General features: G+C 50.3%; 1 protein-coding gene across 1 annotated transcript; it reads left to right on the forward strand.

Annotated features, from left to right (window-relative positions):
- Window positions 1-6,646: 6,646 nt before the first annotated feature.
- On the forward strand, window positions 6,647-18,974 carry LOC118086233 (ADP-ribosylation factor 6). The gene is made up of 2 exons (XM_035117620.3): window positions 6,647-7,298; window positions 13,807-18,974. The coding sequence occupies exon 2, from the start codon at window positions 13,839-13,841 to the stop codon at window positions 14,364-14,366; it is 528 nt and encodes a 175-aa protein (XP_034973511.1). The 5' UTR covers window positions 6,647-7,298; window positions 13,807-13,838; the 3' UTR covers window positions 14,367-18,974.
- The last annotated feature ends 6,488 nt before the right edge of the window (window positions 18,975-25,462 follow it).

Here is a 25,462-nt window from a genome sequence, read left to right on the forward strand (position 1 = left end):
TACTTTAACCTTCCATTTGATTTCCTGTCCCCTGTCCCTATTACCCCTTTGTAACCTCTTCCTGCCCACCAGAACCTGTTATAACTTGGGTTCCAGTGCAGCGGTGTGGTTGAGGCTGGAAAAGACAAGTTTTTTTTCTATACTTCCCTGCTCACAATTCCTTGGAGTTTTGCGCCCTCTGCTGGAATAACACAGCATTACTTTAAAAGTGTTTATGCTCAAGTAGAACGGATCTCTCTTTTTAGGTTGCTTGCGAAATCCTTTATTTTCATACTCAAAGCGATTCGTTTCTAAAACAAGAGGTGCTGGACCAAGGGCCTGCACAGAAGCTGGAAATCCTGTGCCTCTTTATCCTGTTCTGCATAACCAGTCATTAAATGTGCAGTACCTATATCTGAAATGAATTTTCTTCCTATATACATAAAAACGAAAGGCTGTTGTCACACTCTGCAGTTGCAGATGCAGGTGGGGTGATCTGTGGGTGGTGGGTAAGCAGGGTGGTGAGATGTAAAAATAGGCGGTTGGTCTAACTTGGACACACGTTCATAGAATTGTACAATTGGAAGGGACCATGAGGGTCATCTAGTCCAACCCCTTGCAATGCAGGAATAATAATAATTTATTATTTATACCCCGCACATCTGGCTCGGTTTCACCAGCCCCTCTGGGCAGCTTCCAACAAAATATTAAAATACAATAGTCTACTAAACATTAAAAGCTTCCCTAAACAGGGCTGTTTTCAGATGTCTTCTAAAAGTCTGGTAGTTGTGGTTCTCTTTGACATCTGGTGGGAGGGCGTTCCACAGGGCGGGTGCCACTACCGGGAAGGCCCTCTGCCGGGTTCCCTGTAACCTCACTTCTCACAGAGAGGAGCTGGACCTCAGTGTCTGGGCTGGACGATGGGGGTGGAGATGCTCCTTCAGGTATATTGGGCCTTTGAGGCCGTTTAGGGCTTTAACAGGTCAACACCAACACTTTGAATTGTGCTCAGAAATGTATTGGGAGCCAATGTAGGTCTTTCAAGACCAGTGTTATGTGGTCTCGGTGGCCACTCCCAGTCACCAGTCTAGCTGTCGCAATCTGTATTAGTTGTAGTTTCTGGGTCACCTTCAAAGGTAGCCCCACATAGAGCGCATTGCAGTAGTCCAAGCGAGAGATAACCAGAGCACCCACCACTCTGGAGAGACAGTCTGCAGGCAGGTAGGGTCTCAGCCTGCGTTCCAGATGGAGCTGATAGACAGATGCCCTGGACACAGAATTGGCCTGCGCCTCCATGGACAGCCATGGACAGCCTCCAAAATGACTCCCAGGCTGCGCACCTGCTGCTTCAGGGGCACAGTTACACCATTCAGGACCCGGCAGTCCTTCACACCTGCCCGCCTCCTGTCCCCCAAAAAAGTACTGTACTTCTGTCTTGTCAGGATTCAACCTCAATCTGTTAGCTGCCATCCATCCTCCAACCGCCTCCAGACACTCACACAGGACCTTCACTGGTTCCAATTTGAAAGAGAGGTAGAGCTGGGTATCATCCTCATATTGATGAACACCCAGCCCAAGCGCTCTGATGATCTCTCCCAGCGGCTGCATGTAGATGTTGAATTGCATTGGGGGAGAGGACAGAACCCTGAAGCACCCCACAAGTGAGAGCCCAGGGGTCTGAACACTCATTCCCCACCACCACCACTTTCTGAACACGGCCCAGGAGGAAGGAGCGGAACCACTGTATGACAGTGCCCCCAGCTCCCAACCCCTCTAGACGGTCCAGAAGGATGTTATGGTCAATAGTGTCAAAAGCCACTGAGAAATCCAGCAGAACTAGGAAACAGCTCTCATCTTTGTCCCTAGCCCGCCGGAGATCATCAACCAGTGCGACCAAGGTAGTTTCAGTCCCATGATGAGGCCTGAATCCCGACTGGAAGGGATCCAAATGGTCCGCTTCTTCCAGGCGTGCCTGGAATATCAGCTAATGCATCCATGACAGGGTTGCCATATTGTGATGAGCAAAAAAGACACATTTGCTGACTATGGTGACCCTACCCACGAAAAAGAAGATGTGTCCTGAAAAAAAGGTGAGGGGAGCAACATCTGGTTGGCCAGTGTGAGAGCAGGATGCTGGACTAGATGGGCCGTTGGCCTCATCCAGTAAGTTTTTATCACTCTTCTCTGGACTTCCTTGGCATCTCCAGGTGGGGACTGGGAGAGATCTCCGTCTGAAACCTGGAGAGCTGCTGCCAGTCAGAGTAGGCAATACTGAGGCTGGTGGACCAATGGTCTGATTCAGTATAAGGCACCTCCCTGTGTTCCTATGTATCAGGAATGCCTCATTTCCTGGCTTGGCTGACTTACCACACATGAGTCTCTCCATTCGTCACTCTTTGGGATTCTGTTTCATCTCTAGGCTTTTTGGAGTTAAACTTCTGAGTGGTTTGGGTGGTAGTGGATGTAGAGATGATGATGATGATGATGATGATGATGATTATTATTTATACACCACCCATCTGGGGGGCTCCCAACAGAATAATCTATATATATATAAATGTAAAAATATTGAAAGTGTCAGCCACACTTTTATCCGTAACCGCTTGACCGATCGTCCTGAAATTTTGACACAACGATCCAGGCCACTTCCCGAGGGTTGTTGGGGACAAAAAACCCTCAAATTTCGCATCTGGGCAGGTAGAAACCTGGTTTTCCACCAAGTCAAACAGTGCCCTCTAGTGGCGTTATACCCTCCTCCACCCCCTTCCTTCCTGTGAAATCTAAGCCACACCCACAAACCAAATGATATCATCAACCAAGCAACTGAAACCACCAAGGCGGCCATTATCAGACCCCTAGGCCTTTGTTTTATGTAGGCCCCTGCCAGGCCCCTATTAGGCCCGGGGGGGGGGGAGATAACCCACAGCAACGCACTTGGGGGCATGGCAAGGGGTTTTTACTTTACAATTTAGCACCACTACCCCCCCAAACCCCCCACCAAATAACCACAAGACAAAAATAAATACCATCCTTCAAAACGTCATGAGATACACCGGTCACGGAGGGGGGGGGGAACAAACAGAATAGATAATGGATCGGGACACGTGGGGGCAGTCACGGGGATTAGCCACAACATCACGCCATACCCACAAACCCCGCCTCCACCACGAGATCCTGTAAAACAGGGGGATTCAGAGGCTCAGGGGGATCTGAAGGGGACCTATTACCAGACAACCCACAGAGTCAGGCCAGGGCCAAGGAATGGAGATACAGGGCGGAGGCCTCGGGTCACATTTAAATACTAGCCCAAGCCAAGTCTTACAGCCTAAAGACTAGGTCTTGGCTCCATTTTACAGACTAGGCCTCAGCTCTACAGCCCTTTAAATACTATCCCGAATGGAGCCCTGGGTGGGAGGAGGAGCCCAAATAGGTCATGGGTTGACGTAGGGTGGGGGGGAGCAACTGTCCAACAACCACCAAAACAGCCATTCCACCCCCAAAAGCCCAAGCCCAAAGCCTCTCCCAGCGGCTGCATTAATAAACGCCTGGCAACATTAGGCAGTCGTTCATCATTTCTCCTAACACGCACTTGGGGACACAGCGAGGGGTTTTCGCTTTATAATTTAGTGGGCGTTGTGTCACATGCGAGGCTCCGGCGGCCATTTTAAGTAAGGGCAGTCGTGCTCCTTTTAACCTAGGCTTTACGGTATATACTACAACTGATTGTAAGCCTCTGCGTCTTTTTTTAAAAAAACAACAACCATGCACTTTCTCTCCTCAGTTTAAGTCCTCAGATATTTGCAGTGGCCACCCCCCACCCCATTTACAATCCCCTACCTTCCCCTTGCCACTTCCTGTGTTTTTTATGGAACTGAACAACTTGGGTGCTTCAGAACGCGCCTTCTGTTGCCAGGCCCTTGCAGGGCCAGACAGAGGCCCGGGCCAGGTAGATAATTTGGTCCTGTTTTTTAACCCTTTTTTGTTACTTTTTTCATTTTACTGATTGTGAATATGCTGACCAAAGCCCCCTTTAGATTCGGAGGCCCGCGCCAAGTGGCCCATATGACCCCCCTCCTTCTGTCTGGGCCTGTCTGTTGCTACGGGGCTGTGGGGCTTTGCTATTTGACACCCCCCCCCTGTCAGAATTTTTAAAGTAGTTCTCTGCGTCCCAGGGCACACCATCACCCCGATCCTTAATCTAAATATACTGTATAGAAATGTTCACGATGCGTGCACAGGGGCCAATGTATGGAGATACAGGGGGGAGGGGACAACAGAGGGCTCAGACAAAAGTAAATACTGGGAAATGGAGCCCAGAAACTGACATTTCCTTCTCCAAGGGTGGGGGCCAATGTAGGAAGATACCGGGGGTAGGGGCCAACACTCCCCAGGGACAACACAGGGTTCAGACAAAAGTGCATGCTGGGAAATAGAACCCAGAACCTAATACAGTAGTTCTTTTTCAAAGGGTGGGAGCCAAGGTATGGAGATACAGGGGGGAGGGGCCAACACTCCCCAGGGACAACAGAGGGAAGGGTATCCTACCGAAACACAGGGATGAGCCGGGGTGGAGGAAGGAGGGGCAGGATACGTCATGGATCGGGACAGGGTGGGGGGATCACAGGAAAGAACCACAGCAACGCGTGGCCGGGTCAGCTAGTAGTAGTAGTAGTAGTAATAATAATAATAATAATAATGCTATCAAACATTTAAAACTTTCCTAAACAGGGGAATGCGCATGGACATAAATGTGCACAACTGCACATGAACACTAGATCCATGCGCCATGCTCAGCCAGCCACATCGCCCACTTCAGCTGCTGATGTACCTTTTGAACTGTGCCCGTACAGCCTGTTGGCATTCTTCCAAATATTTTTTTAAAAAATAAACCAAAGGCCTCTTTGGCTTTTAAATCAGCAGAGGGCAAGGGCTGTTAATGAGTTGCAAGCATGCAAGAGACAGAGCGGAGCCGTCAGCAAATTAATTTTATTTATTTATGTATCTTATTCATGTATTTATTTATTTAAAGGCATGTATCCAAGCCACTTAATATTTAAACGTCTCGAAGCAGTATACAAAAACGCAGCATAGAAAGAACCTAACTTCTGTTATCAATGCTCTGGTGGCTTCCAGGCTTAGATCACAGCAATGCGCTATACTTGGGGCTGCCCTTGAAGACGGTTCAAAAAACGGAGCTGGTGCAGAACTCAGTGGTCAGGTTGCAGACCAGGGTCTAAGCACACAAACACCAATCCGGCCTCAACTGAACTAGCAACCAAGGAATTTCTAGACTCAGTTTTGGCTTATAAAGCAATAAGCAGTTCAAGACATCATCTCTCTCCACATGAACCAAACAGGACTCTGCGTTCCAAGGATGACCACATGAGATCAGGCCTTTTCAGTGGTGGCTCCCCCTTTGTGCTTTGTGTGTTTTTAGGCATCAGGTAATTAAATTTACCTTTGGTTTTTAAATTGGGAAGATAGTTAAATCCATCAATGGCTTTTTGTACTAATTTCTTAAGTGGAGTGGGCAGGATCTGCTCCTTAAAATGTACAGTATTTTCAGCAGAGTATTTTAGTTTTTGCTATTTTCCTAACTGGGGCTAATATCTATGTTATTTCTATTCTTTATTATGTGCTGGGCGCTGCCACCCCTTCTCACACTGCTTGCAAGCCCCACCTACCCCCATCAAAACCCCATATTACAGCTCCTCTTCCTCCGTCCTCTCATCTCTGCTTTATTCAAACTTCTACTATTGTTTAAGACCACTGTTTTAAAACCTGCCTTCTCTTTCACTCCACTCCCCCACCCTGAACCCATGCAAATCCAGGATTGCAACAAGGTGCTACAAATTTTCCGACGAGGGCTGCGTGACGACAACCTTCCCTTTTATGTATATAGGGGAAATTGCTTTGAGACACCTTGGTGCAAAAATGTAACGGATAATAATTATTGACCATAGCCCAGAACAATCTGCAACTGGGGAGGGAGTAGAGAGCACCCCTTGACAAAATAAGAATTGGGGTACCAACAGCGTGCCCCTATTGTCCTCCATGCAATGATGGTTGTAGCTCAATAGCAGCACATCTGCTCTGCATGTGGAAGGTCCCAGGTTCCTTCTCTGCTGTGTCCAGGTATATCTGGGGGAAATTGTGGATCTGAAATGCTGGAGAGCTGCTGCCAGTCAGTGCGGGCAATACTGGGGTAGACAGAGCAATGGTCTAACTCAGGCATCCCCAACCTCCGGCCCTCCAGATGTTTTGAACTACAGTTCCCATCATCCCTGACCACTGGGTCCTGTTAGCTAGGGATCATGGGAGTTGTAGACCAAAACATCTGGAGGGCCGCAGGTTGGGGATGCAAAAGTAACTTGAGAATCACGAGGCTTTTTCACCCTGGCCCCTCCTTGCTAGGAAAAGCTTCCCTTGCTGAAATGCCCTTCCTTTTTTAAGAGGCAGAAGCAGGAATAATGGAGGTGGTAAGATGTCATTAGCAGGCAGCAAAAGTTGGCAACTGCCTTCTTCACCAAGACTGACAAGTCAGACGACAACTCCACGCTGGATGGGTGTGGGAGCAGCAGCAGCAGCAGCAAAAAAGAGAGAAGGCCCTCCCCATTTACGAGGCCGGGGAGCATGCGCATTAACGCCAGCAGGGAAGGGAGGACCCTTTTCTCTTTCCTCTCTCCGTCCGCGCCCTTTCCTATTCCGGGACAGGCTGCGAGCGAGCGAGGCGGAGGCGGGCTGGGGGCTGTTGAGAAAGCGCGCGCGCGAGCCCGAGCCGAAGCGGGCGGGGTTTGGGCAGCCCGGGAAACGGAGCCAGGGGGACCCCTCTCCACCCACCTCTTTCTCCGGTAGGGCTTTTCCCGTCGGGGAGGCTGCTGCAGTTGCACCCTGCTAACCCGGCATCCCAAAGAGCTTTCTGGGGTGTGTGTTGCTGGGGGGAGTGCCAAGTGAACGGCCCTGGGGGGAGGAAGCTGCGGATGACTTTGCAGCCGGCGGAAGGAGCAGCAGCAGCAACTGAAGGAGGAGGAGGCAGAGGCGACGGCGATTGCGGTTTGAGCGGCGGCGGCGGCGAGCGAGCTCGGGAGCCCTGTGGAACGTTGAGGCGCCGGGAAGGAAAACACCCCCCATTGTGACGTCGCGTTCTTCGGAAGTGGAAAGTTTGTCCCAGCGTTCGAAAGGCGCGCCCGCTCGCCTTTGATCTCCTTGGCTCGCTCGAGAGAAAAGAAGGGACCCCCCCTTCCTCCCCCGCGACCAGAGGAAGCGGCGTTTCTCCGGCTGCTAGTTTTCTTTCCCCCTCTCCCGCTGCTTCTTCCAAGGTGAGTGGCGGTGATGGGAGGCTTCTCTTTTCATTTTCCTGGGTGGGTGCACGCACGTTCCCCCCCCTCCCTCAGCAACCCTTCCTCTCTCCACTGGGGGCGGCGGTTACAACACGTGTGTCCCGTAACGAGGAGAAGCGCGGACGTGGGTAGGGGGGATCGCTCGTAACCTCTCTGCCTGACCTCGATCGTGTGAACGCACTTTTCTCTGTCGACGCTCGCTTGAAGGCGTGCGGTGAGACGGCTCTGGGGAGCCCTCCTTAAACCGGCATTTGATTTGTAAACCCCCCCCCCCCCACAAATACCCATTTTGACAGAAATATGGTGTGGGGTTTTTCAGAAGTTGACCAAAATCCTTGCAAAAAAAAGTTTGCAAATATTTAAAGTGGGGGGCGCGAGAAGAGCGGGCGGTGGCGCGACGAGCAAGAGGGCGCGTGGCTTCTTCACGATCCCGACTACCTTCCTGTTTGGTTTCCGTACAGATTCGTAGAAGCTCCTGCAGGACTCGATTTGGGGGGGGGTATGAGTTGGCAAATCGGGTAGCTTTAACTCCCTTGTAAAGAGAGGCGAGGCGGGTGCGGGGCTCGCCTCCCCCCACCCCACCGACGTTGGAAACTTCTCATGGGTGGGACATCTGGGGTTTGAATTAAAACTGCCGTTTAGACAGGAACAAGCAGGGCGAGCGCTCGGGCAGCTTCAGACGCGTGTTCGCTTTCCGGAAGCGGCGCGCACGCTTGCCTGAAAGGTGGGCGGGGGGGGGGTCTCTCACTCCAAATCTTAATGTGGGAAGGGGCTGCCCACCCCCCGTTCTTTCCCTGCTTTGACAGTACTTTACTAGATTTGAATCTGTGCCATATTAAGAAGACGCCCTAGAGAGTCGAATCTGGTGTGTTGTGTGAATTGTAGCGCACTCTCCGAACTGGAGGGATCTAATTAATCTGAGACTCCCCTTCGGGAGTGCGGGGGAGGGGGGAGAGGCTTGGACATCTCATTTCCTTCCAGTTATCTAGGGACCCATGTCTCCCTCGCCGCCCCGCGCTTTTCCCTTTGTTACAGCTGCTCACTCAAGGGCAGGCGAAAACTTCTTAATAAAGGCAAAAGACACGTGAGTTTTGCGCTCTCGTCTGGATTGGCCTCCCCCTCCCCCGCTCCGTCATTTGAAAAGTACAGCTCTTTGACCCAGTTCCTCTGTAGCAATAGCGAGGGAGGGGGAAGCGGTTGGGCCGGGGAGGAAATCTGTGTGAATTCATTTTTGTTTCCATTCAGATCTTTCTCTGTGTGTTTCATTCTTTTCCATATCTGTCTGCCAAAAAAAAAGGGGGGGGATCTGCAGCTTCTTGGAGGTTGCCATTTTGAAACGGGGGAGTTGTCTTAGTTTTCATTTTTAAAAAAGTCCTGGTGTGATTTTGAAATGGTTTGCGGAGCCTGATTTTCATTTCATTGTGTTACTTCCAGTATGGAGGAGAGAACTTTCCTCTGTGTCTGTGTATAAAACTTTTGTCACCTGTTCCTCAACTTGGCTGAGAGTAATTTTTCTGCCATGTCTCTCTCTTTTTTGTCTTCCTTCGCCCCCTTCCCCAAAGTATTTTGAACTTTTGGAGAATTTTTTTTGGGGGGACGGACGACAGATACCTGGAAAAGCAGTGTGGCAATAAAATCAAGTCTCCGTCCTGGAGGGAACATAGAAAGTTGTTAACACTCAGAATTGCAAACTGGGTGGGTGGAGTAGCCTTGCAGACACCCACCCACTCGCAATTAATAACTTTTTTGGCTGCTGGGCCCTAGCAAGGAATTGAAATCAAAACCCCAGGTTTGAAAAGAGCGTGGGGCGTACATGCATCTAGGAGTTTCTGTAAACTTGAGAGTGACCTTCATACCTGTCCTGTGTCCTCCTGTGATATGCTGGCTTCCATTGATGTGGCTTTTGTGTGTGAGAGAAGTTGGGAATCAAAATGGAAGGTCGCACTCTTGAAATTAGGGACGCACACAAACACAATCAGGTTACGGATTTGGAGCCTATGCAGGCTCACCGAAACGAGGCCTTGTGACCCCGCTGCTAGTCCCTTTGGGACGTTTGCAGTGGGAGAATCCCACCCTCCTCGCTGAGATTTGGTGTGGTGTTGAGGCGGGTTTTAGGCTGGCGGAAATCCTGCTTTTGGGTCCTTGCTCAGCCCCGGCGGACACTGGGAGGCCTTTTGCCTACCTTGCAGGGTGGTTGTGAGAATATAAGGGGGGAAATCACCCGTGCTTCCCTGTTAGGCGATTAGGGTAGGAGTTCCCCAGGAGTCCTTGCTTGTTCTGGGTTGGAGAGAAAGGGGGAGTGAGGTGTTATTGCCTGGTTTCTGTACTGCTTTGAGGAGGGTTCAGGGTTCAAGTACCACCTCTGCCGCAGAATCCTTACATGACCTCGCACAGTTCGCTGGCCACAGTCCAGAGCAAAGGACGTGTATCAAAATTCTGCTGGAATGAACAGGACTCTAAACCTCCTGTGGGTTTCACCCACTGCCTGCCAGTCTCACTTCTCCTCTCTGTGAAATGGGTTTTTTTTTTAAAAGCACTAGTATTATTATTACTTATTGCACTTTGGCCCCACTTTTGAAGGAGCTCAAGGTGGCAGGCATGGCTCTCCTCCATCTCATTTAATTCTTCCATGCGACAAGGGTAGGTTAGGCTGAGAGGCAGTGGTGGTGACTGGCCCCAGGTCACCCGGTGTGCTTCATGTGCCCCAGTGGGGATTTGAACTCTGGTCTCGCAGGGCCTAATCTGGCGCTGTTAACCACTACGCCACACTGGCTCTTGGGGGATTTGTGAAGGCAAGTGCAGTACTGTACCTGAACCCGTGTCAAATGAAGGGCATAGGAAGAGAGACCTGTGGGTGTTTGCTCCTACTGCCCTAAACTGCTGGGACGCAATCTGCTCCCACAGTGGCCAGCCAGATGTCTATGGGATGCTCACAAGCAGGACACAAGAGCACTAGAATTGGAGAATGGGAAGGTCCCCCAGAGGTCATCTATTCCAACCCCCTGCAATGCTTATTTTGCCCCGTGTGGGGCTTGAACCCACGGCCCTGAGATTAAGAGTCTCAGGCTCTAGCTGTCTCTTGGTGCCTGCAATCCATAGGCGTCGTCCCTCTGATCCTGGAGGGAAAATATAACCACCAGGGACAGCTCAGTCGGTAGAACTGAGAGACCCTTGATCTCAGGGTCAAGGGTTTGAGCCCCGTGTTGGGCAAAAGATTCCTGCATTGCAGGGGGTTGGACTGGATGCCTCTTGGGGGTCCCTTCCAACTCCAGAATTCTATGACCTTTCCTCCAGGTAATGCACTACTACAGCTACTATTTTCGAGGCCTCAGAAGTATGGGTAGAAGGGCAGGATCTACAACCGAATGCCAAATTTGGCATTCTGGAAATCTTGATTATTATTACTTTTTTTTAAAAAAAAAAAAGCCCCGCAAGTTTCTGGACCTTATGACTGTGACAGTCAGGTCAGATTGAAAGTGTGTTGGGAGGCCCTTTCAGATAGGCGGAAGTGAGGTTGGTAGGACTTTTAAGTGGGGGTGTAATAGTAGGGGCTTCTGTGCCTCCCCATGAATAAAACAAGTAGAACTACTGTAGCCATGCAACTCTGCAAATTTCAGGAACCCTGTTGCAATAATACTGATATAATAACAACAGCAGCAATAATTTAATTATTCATACCCTGCCCTTCTGACCCGGGTTGTAGTGCACCTACTGCCGGCCTGTTTCGCATTGCCATAGTGCTGGCGGCGACGGATGGAGCGTTTTGAGGTTGGCACCACCCCATTCTGGGGGGCTCCCTGTGCATGTCGGTCGGCCACTTCTAGGAATGGGAGAAGCGAGACCGTTAAGTGTCAGACCGTGAGAAGCAGTGGAGGAGAAGGCAGCCCAGGGGTTGAAGGTGCAGAAAGGGGAAGTGGTTTGAAAAACTGAGGGAGAAGCTGTTCCAAAGCAAGAAGGGGCCAAGGAGAAAGAGAATGTAATTAATCGGCAAGACAGAGTGACTAGGGCAGGAGTAGAACCATAGAATCCTAGAATTGGAAGGGACCACCAAGGGTCATCTAGTCCAACCCCCTGCAAGGCAGGAATCTCAGCTAAAGCATCCATGACAGATGGCCATCCAACCTCTGCCTAACTGTTGTCGTTGCGGACTACAAATCCCATCAGTCCCTGCCAGTGTGGCCAGGGATGATGGGAATTGTAGTCCAGCAAGAGGATGCTTTCCTGCATGTTGCTTCCCCTGCGCTAGAGTGACGCGCAGCCCACATTTTCAGAGGCGGAAATGGAAGTTGCCATTGGCCCCGGATCTCTGTGGGTGTAGAATGGCTATGCCCTGTCCCCTTGGGTAAGTAAGAAAATAAATCTACCCTTCGTACAGGAAGTTAGTGGGAAACCAGGTCAATTTCAAGCCCCAGAGAACGGTGTGGTTGTGTGACTCTAGTCTTTCTGCCGCTAGGCAGTCCTCACTTCCTCTTCCTGTTCAGAAGCTGCTGTTTGGTTGGCGGATTGTTGTTGAGAATCGAGTCCTCGTATGTAACTAGTCCTCAATGCAATGGCTGTCCTGTGTGCATTCCCCTCTTTCTAGCGAGTCAGTTGCCCCAAAAGAAGTTAGTTGTATGTGTGGGAGAGGAAGGAAGGAAGCAGCTCTTCCTATCCTGGTCACCCGCCAGAGATTCTTAGCTTGCCACAGGCGACCAAGCGGACGACTGTTTTATATAAGCTTTGCCCAATATTGGTTGCCGCCTTGAGTGTGATTGTCTGTGTACAAATTGCCAGAGGACATGGTGATGGGACCAGCCGCCTCATTTCATCTCAGCAACAACCTGTGTGGGAGGTCAGTCTGAGAGGCAGTGACTGGCCCCAGGTCACCCAGTGAGCTCCATAGCCAAGCGGGGATTTGAACCCTGGTCTCCCACGTCCCAGCCTAGCACTCTGACCGCTACACCACACTGGCTGGCTGCCTTTCCTTGGGGTGCCCAGGTCTTAAGTTGCCCTGGGGAAGGTTGGGGAGGGGCTGATTAGAATGGGGGCACACAGAGGATCGTAGGAAAGGACCCCCGAGGGTCATCTAGTCCAACCCCTTGCAATGCAATGCAGGAATCTCAGCTAAAGCATCCCTGACAGATGGCCATCCAACCTCTGCTTAAAAACCTCAAAGAAGGAGAGTTCGCCGCCTCCCGAGGGAGTCCGTTCCACTCTCAAACAGCTCCTATCATTAGAAAGGGTCGTTTATCTCCTTGCACACCCTCAAATTTTGCGGGATATGTCATTGACGGCAGGACTGACATACCGGAGATCAGCCTTTTTGAAGCCCCCCCCCCAGCGTCCAGCTCACAACAAGTACCGGTACGTCTGCAGTCATGCATCTTCCTAGCCCTAGAGGTGCTTCCCGCAAAAAGACACCCATTTTGGAGCTTTCCCAATCCAGCCCAGTGTTAAAACTCAGGTATACTATATAATCTAGGTGCCAAATGGCACCTTGAATCTAGGTTGCGGTTGCCGCAACGGAATGTCTGTTCGCCATTGGGTAGAATCATAGAATCATAGAGTTGGAAGAGACCACAAGGGCCATCCAGTCCAACCCCCTGCCAAGCAGGAAACACCAAAAAAGCATTCTTGACATATGGCTGTCAGACCTCTGCTTAAAGACCTCCAAAGAAGGAGACTCCACCACACTTTTTGGCAGCAAATGCCACTGTCAAACAGCTCTTACTGTCAGGAAGTTCTTCCTAATTAATGTTTAGGTGGAATCTTCTTTCTTGTAGTTTGAATCCATTGCTCCGTGTCTGCTTCTCTGGAGCAGCAGAAAACAACATTTCTCTCTCCTCTATATGACATCCTTTTATATATTTGAACATGGCTATCATATCACCCCTTAACCTTCTCTTCTCCAGGCTAAACATACCCAGCTCCCTGGGTAGATGACCCTTGGGATTCCCTTCCGACGCTACAATTCTATGATCTCAGCTACAAGGCTTGACTGTATCTTGATCTTACAACAATTCACTGGTCCCAGTATTCAAGAGGGGGAAACACACACATTGGAAATGGCATTAACTATTGAGTAAGGCAGAATTTTTTAAACCGGTCGCCAACCTGGCGCCTAGCTATCTTCACGCGGTTGCCATCAGACCTGCGCCAGTAGCAAAATGCCCCTGGCCAATTTCAAACACAGCTACAGTCGAACGTTTGGGCTCCTGAACGCCGCAAACTCGGAAGTGAGTGTTCCGGTTTGCGAACGTTCTTTGGAGCCTGAACATCTTCCGCAGCTTCTGATTGGTTGCAGGAGCTTACCGCAGCCAATCGGAAGCCGGGCCTTGGTTTCTGAACGTTTTGGAAGTTGAACGGACTTCCGGAATGGATTCCGTTCGAGTTCCAAGGTATCACTGTACTCTGCTCTATATTGCATGGGGCCGATCGTAACCTGAAGTAGAGAGAATGGAGGGCCTTGTTAATGTTGATATTCTCCTGTTTCCTCCTCCCTCTCCAGCCTTGTATGGACTGTGGTGCTTGCCCGCAGCCATGGGGAAGATGCTATCAAAGATATTCGGCAACAAGGAGATGAGGATCCTCATGCTGGGTTTGGATGCCGCCGGCAAGACCACCATCCTCTACAAGCTGAAGCTGGGTCAGCCGGTGACCACCATCCCCACGGTGGGCTTCAACGTGGAGACAGTGACCTACAAGAACGTCAAGTTCAATGTCTGGGACGTCGGGGGGCAGGACAAGATCCGCCCTCTGTGGAGACACTATTACACCGGCACCCAGGGGCTGATTTTCGTGGTGGACTGCGCCGACCGCGACCGGATCGACGAAGGCCGACAGGAGCTCCACCGCATCATCAACGACCGGGAGATGCGGGACGCCATCATCCTCGTCTTTGCCAATAAACAGGACCTCCCTGACGCCATGAAGCCCCACGAGATCCAGGAGAAACTGGGCCTCACACGCATTAGGGACAGAAATTGGTATGTCCAGCCGTCCTGCGCAACGTCGGGGGAAGGACTTTACGAAGGTTTAATGTGGCTTACTTCCAACTACAAATCATAATTCTAGGGCTATATATCTATATATATATAATTTACGTGCGGACACGCAAAAAGAATCTAACCAATGAATTCTAGAACATATATATTCTCTTCTCCTCCTCCCCCTGTTCCTCCTCAACGAAAAATTTGAAACGAATTCTTCGGTCTAGCAGAAGTGGAGAGTTTTCTCGGCAAATTGCTTTGCTGTAGCAGAAGTGGAGAGTTTTCTCGGCAAAGGGACGTGGGGCAGCAAGCTGTCCGCAAGAGATTTCTCTCTCTTTTGCCGTCTCCTCTGTCCTGGGAGGTGGCGGCGTTGGATATATGCTGATGGGAGCAAAGGGGTGCGGGTGGGGAGACTCTTAGCCCCAACCCTATATACGAAAGTTATGTCTGCTAGGTTTGCACCCCTTTAATCTTTCTGCCCCCCCCCAATTCCTGTGGTTCTCCAACCTGTGGTGTCCTCAGCCTGAAAGCTGAGCTGCCTTGTGGGCAGAGTTGGCAGAGCTTGGCGATGTTGCCCATGCCATAATGGCAGTGTGTTTGGGGAGGTGGGCGCCTTGGCAGGGGAAATGCTTTCCCCTTCCTGCATTGTTGAGAGCGAGGGATGGATTCTGTCTCCTTGCTTAGTGTTCTTGCCTTCCACAAGCCTTGGGTTCAAGGGCCACAAGTGGATAGACTGCCCTTCGTCCATTTTTGCATGGGGGGGTGGGCGGGCGTGGGAGAGACACTCCCCCACACCCACCCCTAGACGAGGCGTGTTCAAGTCCTGGTGCCATCCTGTGTTGCCGATGGAGGTTCACATTCGGAAATGCTTTGCTTGCTGCAGGCTGCACCCTGTCCTTTTGCTGGGAACACCCGTCTCTCTTTCCCTGCCTCTCCCCTCTCTCTCTTGACCTGCTCAACCTGCTGGGGTTGCCTGCTTGGTGTAGGCAAGGATGTGCGAGGCCAACGCCCGACCGAACCAGTTCCCCCACCGCAAGGTGGGTGGAATTGAAGGAACCATTAATCAGAGCTGGGGCTGGCTCCCTCTCGCCGGAGCCTGGATCTTCCTGATGGAGGCGGCTTGAGCTTCCCTCCACTTTTTCAGCAAGGGACAGGTGGAAATCTGGATTGGGGGTTGTGCAGCTCTGGGCGGCTTCCTGGGCTTTCCACCTGGCTTTGGGGTGGGGAATTCCTGGCTTCCAACCTGGCCAGATTTCTAGCCGGACTAAACCGATCTGGGTCTGTTTTGCTCCTCTGCCCTGTTCCGATTCCATCCTTCTGCAAAACTTGTTTTCCCAAAATGGGAATTGCATCCGTCACATCCTTCTCTTTTCCACAGCCTTGGCTAAAGATCTGCCTTGCCAAGTTTCCCATCCTAGAGAAAGGACCATTGGACCCAGTATTTGCCAACCTGGTGCCCTCCAGGTCTTTTGGACTATCACTCCAAGCAGCCCCAGCAATGGGGGTGCCAGGTTGGCAAGGCTGATTTAACTTAGCTTCAGCAGTGGTTGAGACCGTCTTCCAACTGTTGGGAACTACGTGTTCATTACCAGGATGTGTTTGTTTGTGTGTGTGTTTGGTGTGAGAAACGTGCTCTGCCAGTTGTTTTCCAGGTGGGTACGAATTCTCCTCAGTTCCTAATGTTACCGACAAAGTTGATGAACTTTTTCGTCCATAGCAGCTTAAACTAAGCACAGGATCCGAGGCACAGAACAAATAAGAGGCTTTTTTTCAGGGACCATGAATCACTTTGCCCTGATTTCACACTTCTGCTGTAACTCGAGATCTATTTCCCCTTAACCCTCCCCCCTTTTCATTTGAGGCTGATTCTTAAGAAGTAGTGACCAATTTGGGGTGAAATCTCTCTTTGTCATCCCTTGATTCACCCTGGGCAGGGAGGACTTGCAAATGACTCCGCCCATCCAAATTGCTAGCTTTTGAACTGGAACTGGGTTCGTCCTCTGTCCCCCCCACCCAGCAAAATGGGTCTACTCAGGTAGTCGGGCATTTCCACCTCCCTCCCCTTCCTGTCCAGGATCACAATGAGGAGATCTCCTCAATTTAACTTTGCAAACTTCTTGCTTGGATGCCTTCCTGGGTGAGAAACCTCCCCTCCCTTTGATACAAGATCCGGTTAGTTTTCCCCGACCGTGTGTGTATGTCGCAGGAGCAAATTCTCGGTGGGGATGGTTTTTTGGCATTGTAGCGGGAAGAGAGCTTTCTTACCCCGACCCCCATGAGAAAGGCAGCTGTTGCATGGCCAGATGGCTCAGGCCTTGCTTTTTCTGCTACCCCTTGCTTAGATGCACACAGGGGCCCACAATTGCAAGCTGCACCTTAAGGTAGATTTTTATTTTTATTTTTTGCTCGGAGGGATCGGGAGCCTGTTCCTCTGTGCTTTGGAGGGAAAGGAAATGGCTCGTTATCTGGAAAACACCAAGTTGTGGTGGTGGAATTGTACGGAAGGTACCAAGCGATCAGGGTGGGGTCCTTCCACCACCACCACCCGCTCTCTGGGACCTATCCGGCCTCGTGCTCTTCTGCTGTCCCCGCAGGGAAGTCTTGCCCGCTGTCCTTTGTGCCATGTTCCCACACCGCAGCCTGCTCTGCTTGGGCGTGATCTTTTTTGAGAAAGCGTGACTCATAACTCCCACAAGGAGTGTTCGTTCTCCTCTTCCCCCCCCTCCCCACACCCCGCTTTCAGAAGGGGGAGGGAGCAGTTCTGCACAGCTCAGCGAGCTCTAGCGCACATCTGCAGCAAACTTCCCCCTCTTCATCCCTCCTTGCCCAGCCTTAGAGCGGCAACCACATCTCGCCTGCCTGGCTCACTCCTGAATTGAACCTGCAGCAGCGAAGGGATCTGTGCCTCTTCCCCGCCCCCCCTGCAAAAAAAACCTTGCACCCAGGACTAAGACTGGTGTGGGACTTTCCCCCCATCTTGCTTCCGTCCCTCCCTTTCTTGAAACTGACTTGGATGAAGAACTCAGTGCCTGAATTTCATGGTGGCAATATTTTGTGCAAATGCACCTCTCTTCCCCTACCCTACAGAACTGAATTTTCGACGCTGATATTTTTGTGCCTGTTGAAAGTAGCGCCAACCCTTGAATTTTGCTCAGATCCCTGAACAGTAGGGATTATTATTTTTTGGGAGGGAGGGGGTGACCAGGTGTGCTCCCCCTACTGCTCCTGAAGGCAATCTTTCTTTCTCCCCCAAATAAGCTGCATTTAACCACGATTAGAAACGGCACTTGAAAAGTACGCTTTGAAAGTGTTTCGCGGCGTTGGGGTGGGAAGTTTAACTCTTTTAACATTCCTGCGCTGTATGTTTCCCCCTCGCTTCGTCACCCGATCACACCATGCACTTCTCTTCCCGCCCCCAATCTTGCTGACATTCCAATGGATCTGCTTTGCTTTTGGGGGGGGGAGGGGGATCCGCCAGTCGGATTCCCGGGTGATCGCGTCGGAACGAGACAGAATTTAAAAGTCAGGTGACCGCCATCTGCTTAGGCGTTCCGAGATAATCCAATTCCGCTAGCACGAAATGTGTGTGACCGCGGACGTCATTGGGAATTTGTGTGATGGGAATTCAGGCTGGGGGGCGGGCGGGGGCGGGATAAAACCTCTGGCCCCTTTCTCTTCCAGATATATTTTGCCTCCCTTTCATTTCTTCAAAGTAAAATGTTGCTTTTGACTGTTTTCCCCAAGTTGTTTTTTTTTTTGGGGGGGGGTGCTGCTGCTGTGTGCTTTACCTTGCAAAGAAATAGGTGGAAAGAAGTCATTGTTTCCTTCCCCCCCCCCCACGAGCACCGATGAAAAATAACCCACCTTAAACAAAGCTTTTCAAGCCCTACACCTGGGTGGGTGAATGCTGTGGCAGCCAGATTCTAGGGCACAGATGGCTGCAAATTTAAGCTGGAAGGCAGTGGTTAATTCGGGTGGACCGGACCATGCCTTAATCTGCTGGCGAAGATCTGAGATCTGGCCACTAGGATATGTGTATTAACGCACTTCTGTTACCCTGACTTGGAAAGGTCTGTGTCGGTGGTGGTGATATAAGGAGGCACTTAATTTCCCACCCCCACCCCATTGTTCAGTCACTCTTTCTCTGCCTCCCTAGTTGTTGGGTTTTGTTTTTTGCCTGTGTAGTCACATTAAAATAATTCCCAGATTCACACACAACGGAGGCACGGAGGTGCTTGATTTCTTGTGGGTGGGAGGGAACGATAACTGGGAGGGTTTCTGCGATGTCAATAAGGGCTTCTCAGTTACTGAACGGAAGAACAAGGTACTTTTTGTAAGCAAATCTGCAGCTGTCTTAACTGGAATACATTGGGTTTGTCTTTGGGTTTTTCTTGGTTCCCTCCCCCACCCCACCCCCCTCAAAAAATTATGTTTCCTTTCTTCCCCCCTGACTAGCAAAATGAGGGGTGTGTTTATCAGATGCTGATCTGCATATGCAAATGTACTGTACATTTAACGCTGGAATTTCTTTTGGAATCTTTTCTTTCAGGTTGGGGGAATTCAGACGTGTCTTGTGGTTATGGGTTCCCGGGGTAGGGGAACACCCTAATCTTTACAAACAAGGGCTCACTTCAGTGAACTGTTTTTTAAAAAATTAAAAAATGAAAATAAATGATTTTTCTTTCTAGCCTTCATGAAAATTGTGTGGTTTTTCCTTATTTAAAGTGAGAGAGAGAGATTACAACTTCATTGAGGTTCGTCTTATCAGCCTTACAGATAAGACCTCAAATCTTATGCTGGCCCACTTGCCTACAAGTGTCTGTGATAATGCCCCCCAAATTAATACTTGGGGGGGGGACTTGCCTGCTGGTCGCCTAGAGTCTCTTCCGACTCTCCGTAGGCGACCAGGTGAGTAGCAAATACAAGGCTGTGGCTTATGTTGATAATTCAAGTGGTTATTTTCTTCAAGCGCAACACTTCCTGTAGCTTTCCCTCCTATAGCTTCTTTTCCTACTTTGTCTCTTAACAGCCACGCGACAGGCAGATATTTACCAGGTCCATTTTTCTTTGACTGTGGAAATTCAGCATAACCGAAGAGCTCCACTTAAGTGGATCCCTGCTTCCTTTACATAGGGCAAGGGGGCGTCACTTCATCACAGCTTCGACTTTCCCCTTGAGCTGGTTACTGCTATGCAACCAGCTCCTCCCTCAAAGCAGCAGGTGGGAGGTACAGGAGCCTCTGCAGGGCTGTTGTGCGACGCAGCTGTTTAGCTGGCCGACTGGCCTCTCGGTCACAGTGGAGGTTTTTCGGCCTCGGAAGCAAGGGGGGGAGAGATATCATAGAATTGTAGAGCTGGAAGGGTCTAGTCCAAGGGTCAGCAAACTTTTTCAGCAGGGGGCCGGTCCACTGTCCCTCAGACCTTGTGGGGGGCCGGACTATATTTTTGGAGGGGTGGGGATGAACGAATTCCTATGCCCCACAAATAACCCAGAGATGCATTTTAAATAAAAGGACACATTCTTCTCATGTAAAAACATGCTGATTCCCAGACCGTCCGTGGGCCGGATTGAGAAGGCGATTGGGCCGCATTTGGCCCCCGGGCCTTAGTTTGGGGACCCTGAGCTAGAGAGACCTGCTAGTAAAGACCTGTCTTGACCAGTCATCCTTCCCATAACCCCAGGTGCAGTGGAGAGAAAGCTACACTCTGTCCATGCCTAGAGGCATCTTTTATCTGGCTCTGGACTGATCCTACAAGTGCCAAGATGAATCACATGGGGCTCAGTGCTGGCTCAAATTAAGGCATGTGAAGTCCAACCAGGGGCACCCCAAAGGAGACATCAAACACAAAATCCAAGGATGGAATCCTCGAGTCCAGCCTTCTAGTCCTCTGTGTTACAAAAGCACCAGATCCCACAGTGTCCCTCAGGACTATAAACTCACTGGCCTCTGCAATGTGAAGCCCTAGTTCCCCCTTGCTTCCCCAAAGCATCGCAACAACATCCGGTCCCTGTACCTATGATCTAGTCCAGGAATAGGCAACCTTGCCTCTCCAGATGTTTTGGAACTACAACTCCCATGATCCCTAGCTAACAGGGCCAGTGGTCGGGGATCATGGGAGTTTTAGTTCCAAAAAATCTGGAGAGCCAAGGTTGCCTATGCCTGATCTAGTCCGACCCCCTGCAATGCAGGAATCTTGGCTAAAGCATCCATGGCAGAAGGCCGTCCAGCCTCTGCTTCAAAATCTCCAAAGGAGGAGAGATTTTTGGTCTGCAACACCCGCCAGCCTTAGAGAGCATGGTCAATGTCCGGGGATGATGGGAACTGTAGTTGAAGTCATCTCAGTCCCAGTGGAATTACGGCCCATAGATTGTGCCCATCAAATTCAATCCTCTTCTCTCTCTTGGCTGCCCTGCGTTTTCCTTTTATTCACTTTTCCTCCCTATTTCAGCCTTGACCGCGCAGACAGGGAACCTGTGCCCTCCTCATGCAAGACTACAACTCCCATCATCAGCCTGCTGTGGCTGGTGGGAGTTGTATCTGACAACACCTGCAAGGCTACGGGTTCTGCCCTCCCTGACCTAAGGCCTACAGGAAGCTTGGGAAGCCCTTGGCCTTCCAGATGTTGATGAACTACAACTCCCCGCATCGCTGGCCATTGGCCAGGCTTGCTGGGGCTGATGGGAGTTGTAGTTCCGCAAAATCTGGAGGGCCAAACGTCCTCTAGGCTGGAACCTTCCCTGTTAATTCTGACTTTCCCATTTCATGCCAGTTTCGGAGCATAGCAGCAGGACCAGGGAATGCCTGTTTTCCTGAATGTTTCCTTTTTTGCCCACATTTGAACCACTAAGGTGCCGTTTTAAATGGTTACGGCTTCCCGCAAAGATTTCTGGAGACCCTTCTTTCCCTTCCCAGAGCTACAGCTCCCAAAATGGCTTTAACAATCCCAATTCACAAGGAACTTTGGAGAGTTGTAGTTCCATGAGGGGAATGGGCTTCTTAATCCTCTCAACAGCACCCTCATAACAAACTACAGCTCCCAGGATGCTTTGCGGGAAGCCATGGAATCGGACTGAAATGTATGGTGAGGCCCCTCAGAGAACTACAATTCACAGAGCTCCCTATGAAGAGGGACAGGTTAAACCACTCTGGGAATTGTAGCTCTGTGAGGGGATAAGGAGGGGCTCTCCTAACGCCTCAGTGCCCTTAAACTACAGTTCCCAGGATTCTCTGGGGCAGGAATCCCCAAACTGCAGCCCTCCAGATGTTTTGGCCTACAACTCCCATGATCCCTAGCTAACAGGACCAGTGGTCAGGGATGATGGGAATTGTAGTCCAAAACATCTGGAGGGCCGAAGTTTGGGGATGCCTGCTCTGGGGGAAGCCATATACATTTGCAGTATGAAGATATCCACAATCTCTGGCAGAGTCTCTTTCGGGGAAGCTCTGATCCTCCCTCACAGAGGGTTAAGGGAAGAGAGGGGCATTTATTTTCTGCTTTTCTCCTGTTACTTAACCCACTTGTGACGTCCGTGAGTCTTTTTTTGGTTCCCCTTTAATTTAAGAGGTGAGGTGCAGCTGGGACTTAGCACCAATGACCATGGAGCTGCCAGGCGGATGTGCTGTTGTCGACAGGTTTTCATTTCCCCTTTTCTAAACATAACAAAAGATAGGTTTGTTTGTGTTTTTTGGCTGTTGAGAGGGAAGTATTGCATAGCCTCTGCAGCCGCCTCCTGCAACCCAGTGCCCAGATGTTTTGGACTGCAGTTTGAGCACCCTCTTAGCCAGCACAGGGAAAACCCGCTCGGAACAACAGCCTGCATTTTGAAAGGCAAAACCCGAGGCACGTTTTCTCCCTACACATCCATTCTCCAACATGGTGCCCTCCAGATGTTTGGGGCTGATCACTCCCATCAGCCTCCGTAGTCCAAAACATTGAAGGGGGCACCAGGCCGTCAGAGGCTGTACATTGGTTGTTTATTGCCAACCTGATGAACACGGGCAAGTCTAGGCCGCCTAGAAAGAAAGTTATGCATCAAAATGTTCTGGTACCTTTTAAGCAATTTCTGTAAAATAGGAGTGAGTTATATATACCGTATATATTTTCCTGGTATTGAGGAATGTCCCTTGTTGCTATTAGGCAGCTAATGCTATTCTAATGCAATAACAGAAGTATAACATCCAGAACCTCTGCTCTGCCCTTAAACCCTTTTCACATGCGCTGCTAGTAAGCCAGGTGTCCCCCATCTTAGCTTTGTGCACCTGGTTCTTCCTGCCTAAGTGCAGAACCTGACATTTGTCCCCGTCGAAATTCGTTTTGTGAGCTTGGGCCCAGGTCTCCAATCTGTTAAGGTCATTTTGAATTCTGATTTCTGCACGCAGCCCCAGGATAGCTCAAGAAGGGAATCTTAAAAGCGTCGAGACACCTGGGGAAAATGGTTCGTGCTAGGTACGGCTCCTGGCAGTCCCCCAACGCCTCGCTGTGACACCAGTGGGTTGTGCAAAGTGGGTGGGGTTTTGTGGCTTGAAGGTGTGGAGCCGCACCTACTTTTGAACACAGCACCTTTATACCTTCTCTTAAGCAGGTAGGGCTTTGTCACTGGCAGGGTTCCAGGGTGGGGTTTCAAGGGCCGTGAGCCACGCAGCTTGCAATGCCATTGTGGTTTCCATTCATTCCTGCCTTCTCAGCAGGACTCTCATGGCTTTGGCAGCTGTGTGGCAGGCAGGAACTCCACAGGTCTAGCTTTTTGCTGTTGCATTTCACCTCCATGCCGGGAGGCAATAATCCCAGTCTAATTGCTACCACCTGTCCTGCAGCTTTTTTTTTTTAAAGGCACAACTTGAATCCTGCCATGAAAACAGGCTGCAACATTGATAACAGTATTTATTTATATCCCACCTTTTTTTCTCGGATAGAGGCTTAAAGATAATAGTTGCTGTTAGAATCGTAGAGTTGGAAGGGCACGAGTGTCATCTAGTCCAACCCTCTGCAATGCGGGAATATTTCGCTCCACACGGGGCTCGAACCCGCAACCTTGAGGATAAGAGTCTCATGCTCTACTGACCACATAAAGACAGAAACACAAAAACAACAGGTGCTTGTAAAACAAAGCTGAGGCCCTAACAAATGGGATACTCAGGGTAGAGACGAAAGCTGGGAACATCCATTGGAAGAAAAATATCTGGCCCTGTCTATCCTGCCTTCCATGCCAAGAGGTACCAGCCAACACCAAAAGCCTTCAGTGCTGGGAGATTTATTTAAGAGAAGTGAAGCAGGGAAGACCAACTTTCTAGTCCTCAAGATTCTAGTGAGCCAAGCAAGGCCTCCTACCCGCCAGGGATGCAGGTCTTTGTGTCACCTGCACCCTCCACCCTGAGATGTCTCATCCTTCCCCGACTGTAGGGAGGACAGCTCATTCGGTAGAGACACATAACCTCGGGGTTCGAGCCCCACATTGGGCAAAAGATTCCTGCATTGCAGGGGGTTGGGATGGATGATCCTTGTGGTCCCTCCCGGCTCTATGATTCTATGACATCGCCCTGAACTGCCTGTGCGTGTGGATCTTCCCCCTACACGCTGCAAAAGCTTTCAAATGCCAGGCACTCAAACCCACCAGCTCCCTTCTCTCTCTCCGACAAACCCAACCTTCCCTGTTGTCTTGGGAGACATTCCTCTTCTGCGTTGGAGGATCCTGATGAACCCAGTGTGTGCCTCTTGCCAGCAGAGGCTCAAGGTCTAAGTGGGGAACTAAAGCCCATGGGAGAAAAGGCTAGCTACGTTTTATTTTAAAACCAAAAAAGCGGGTGGCTCTGGCAGTTTTCTTCAGCTCTATAAAGTTTCTTTGTTGCCGGGTTTCCTAATGGGGTGGGCAGCAGCCGGCAGTGTAGCAAGGTGTCTGAAGGCCAGCTCTTTCTGCTTTTCTCAGGCCACTCTGTTCCAGAGAGAGTGGGCTTTTGGGGGGGGGGGGATTTGCAGTCCTCAAAATCCTGGAGCCAGGCCTGAGCGTAGGAGAAAAAAGAAAAGAGAGAAAGGAAGGATCCCAGCCAGGAGTTGGCGAGCTGGCGAGCTTTGCCAATCCCCAGTCCTGCACGTGCCGAGGTCTGGAACTTCTTACTACGACGGCGACGCCTTGTGGGGCAGCGGCGCAGAAGCAGCTGCGGCCTTTTGGGGCCGATCCAAACCAAATATTAAATCCCAGAGGGTGGGGGAGAAGGAGCAGAAGCCGAGCCTGTCTCTTGAATTGTTTCCCTGTCTGGCAGGTTCTGTTTGGAGCGACTGCTGGTTTGCATCAACACAGGGAGAGTCCGAGGAAAGTTTTTCTGTGGCAAGGCAGCGTCAAAGAGGAGGAACTGGCGCTCACTGGCAGGGATGAGCACCACATCCAGGCTAGTCCCGGCAAGAAGCTGGGAATCTGATAAGGCAGCTGGCATCTTGCAATGGTGTAAAAACATGCAGGGAATAATAGCATGGTTGGCCAATCTTATGAAAGAGATGTTGTTGTTGTTGTTTATTAGGAAAGGTTGCAACAATCAAAACACAATATTGAAAACAGTTTGGCACAACTTAAAAATTACGGAAATAAGGTGGGAATATGCACTCCAAGTCTCAAGAGTCAGGATAAAGAGGTAAGAACGTACAGTATTGGGAAACGATATTTATCAGAAGGTGAAGTTCCATGACCGCTCAACCTTATTTATTATTTTCTCTTGTATGATTTGGTCTGCTTAAAATATAATAGAAACCAGGGACACCTAATAAGTTATGTAATGCTCTAAACCGCAATTGCCATTTTGTGTGTGGATGCACACGGAAACGCCGTTTACCTTCCCGCTGTAGCGGTTCTTGCATTTTGACATGCTTTCGAACTGCTAGGTTGGCAGGAGCAGGGACCGAGCAACGGGAGCTCACCCCGTCACAGGGATTAGAACTGCTGACCTTCTGATCAGCAAGCCCTAGGCTCAGTGGTTTAACCCACAGCGCCACCTGGGTCCCTATATATATATATATATATATATATATATATATATATATATATATATGCAGTAAATATTTTTTCCCCTGTAGCAACATCTTCTTCTTAAAAATGAGGAACTTTTGCAGAAAGGAAGAGCGAATGCATCAGGCAGGAAGTGGGTGGCAAAGAGGTTGCAGAATCGTGGCTCCACCAAAACCGCAA

Source organism: Zootoca vivipara, chromosome 6, assembly GCF_965207765.1.
Source record: "Zootoca vivipara chromosome 6, rZooViv2.hap1.1, whole genome shotgun sequence".
Classification (NCBI taxonomy): Eukaryota; Metazoa; Chordata; class Lepidosauria; order Squamata; family Lacertidae; genus Zootoca; species Zootoca vivipara.

Coding starts and splice junctions, on each gene's coding strand:
- LOC118086233 (XM_035117620.3), top strand. CDS start 13,839: ATGGGGAAGATGCTATCAAAGATATTCGGCAACAAGGAGATGAGGATC.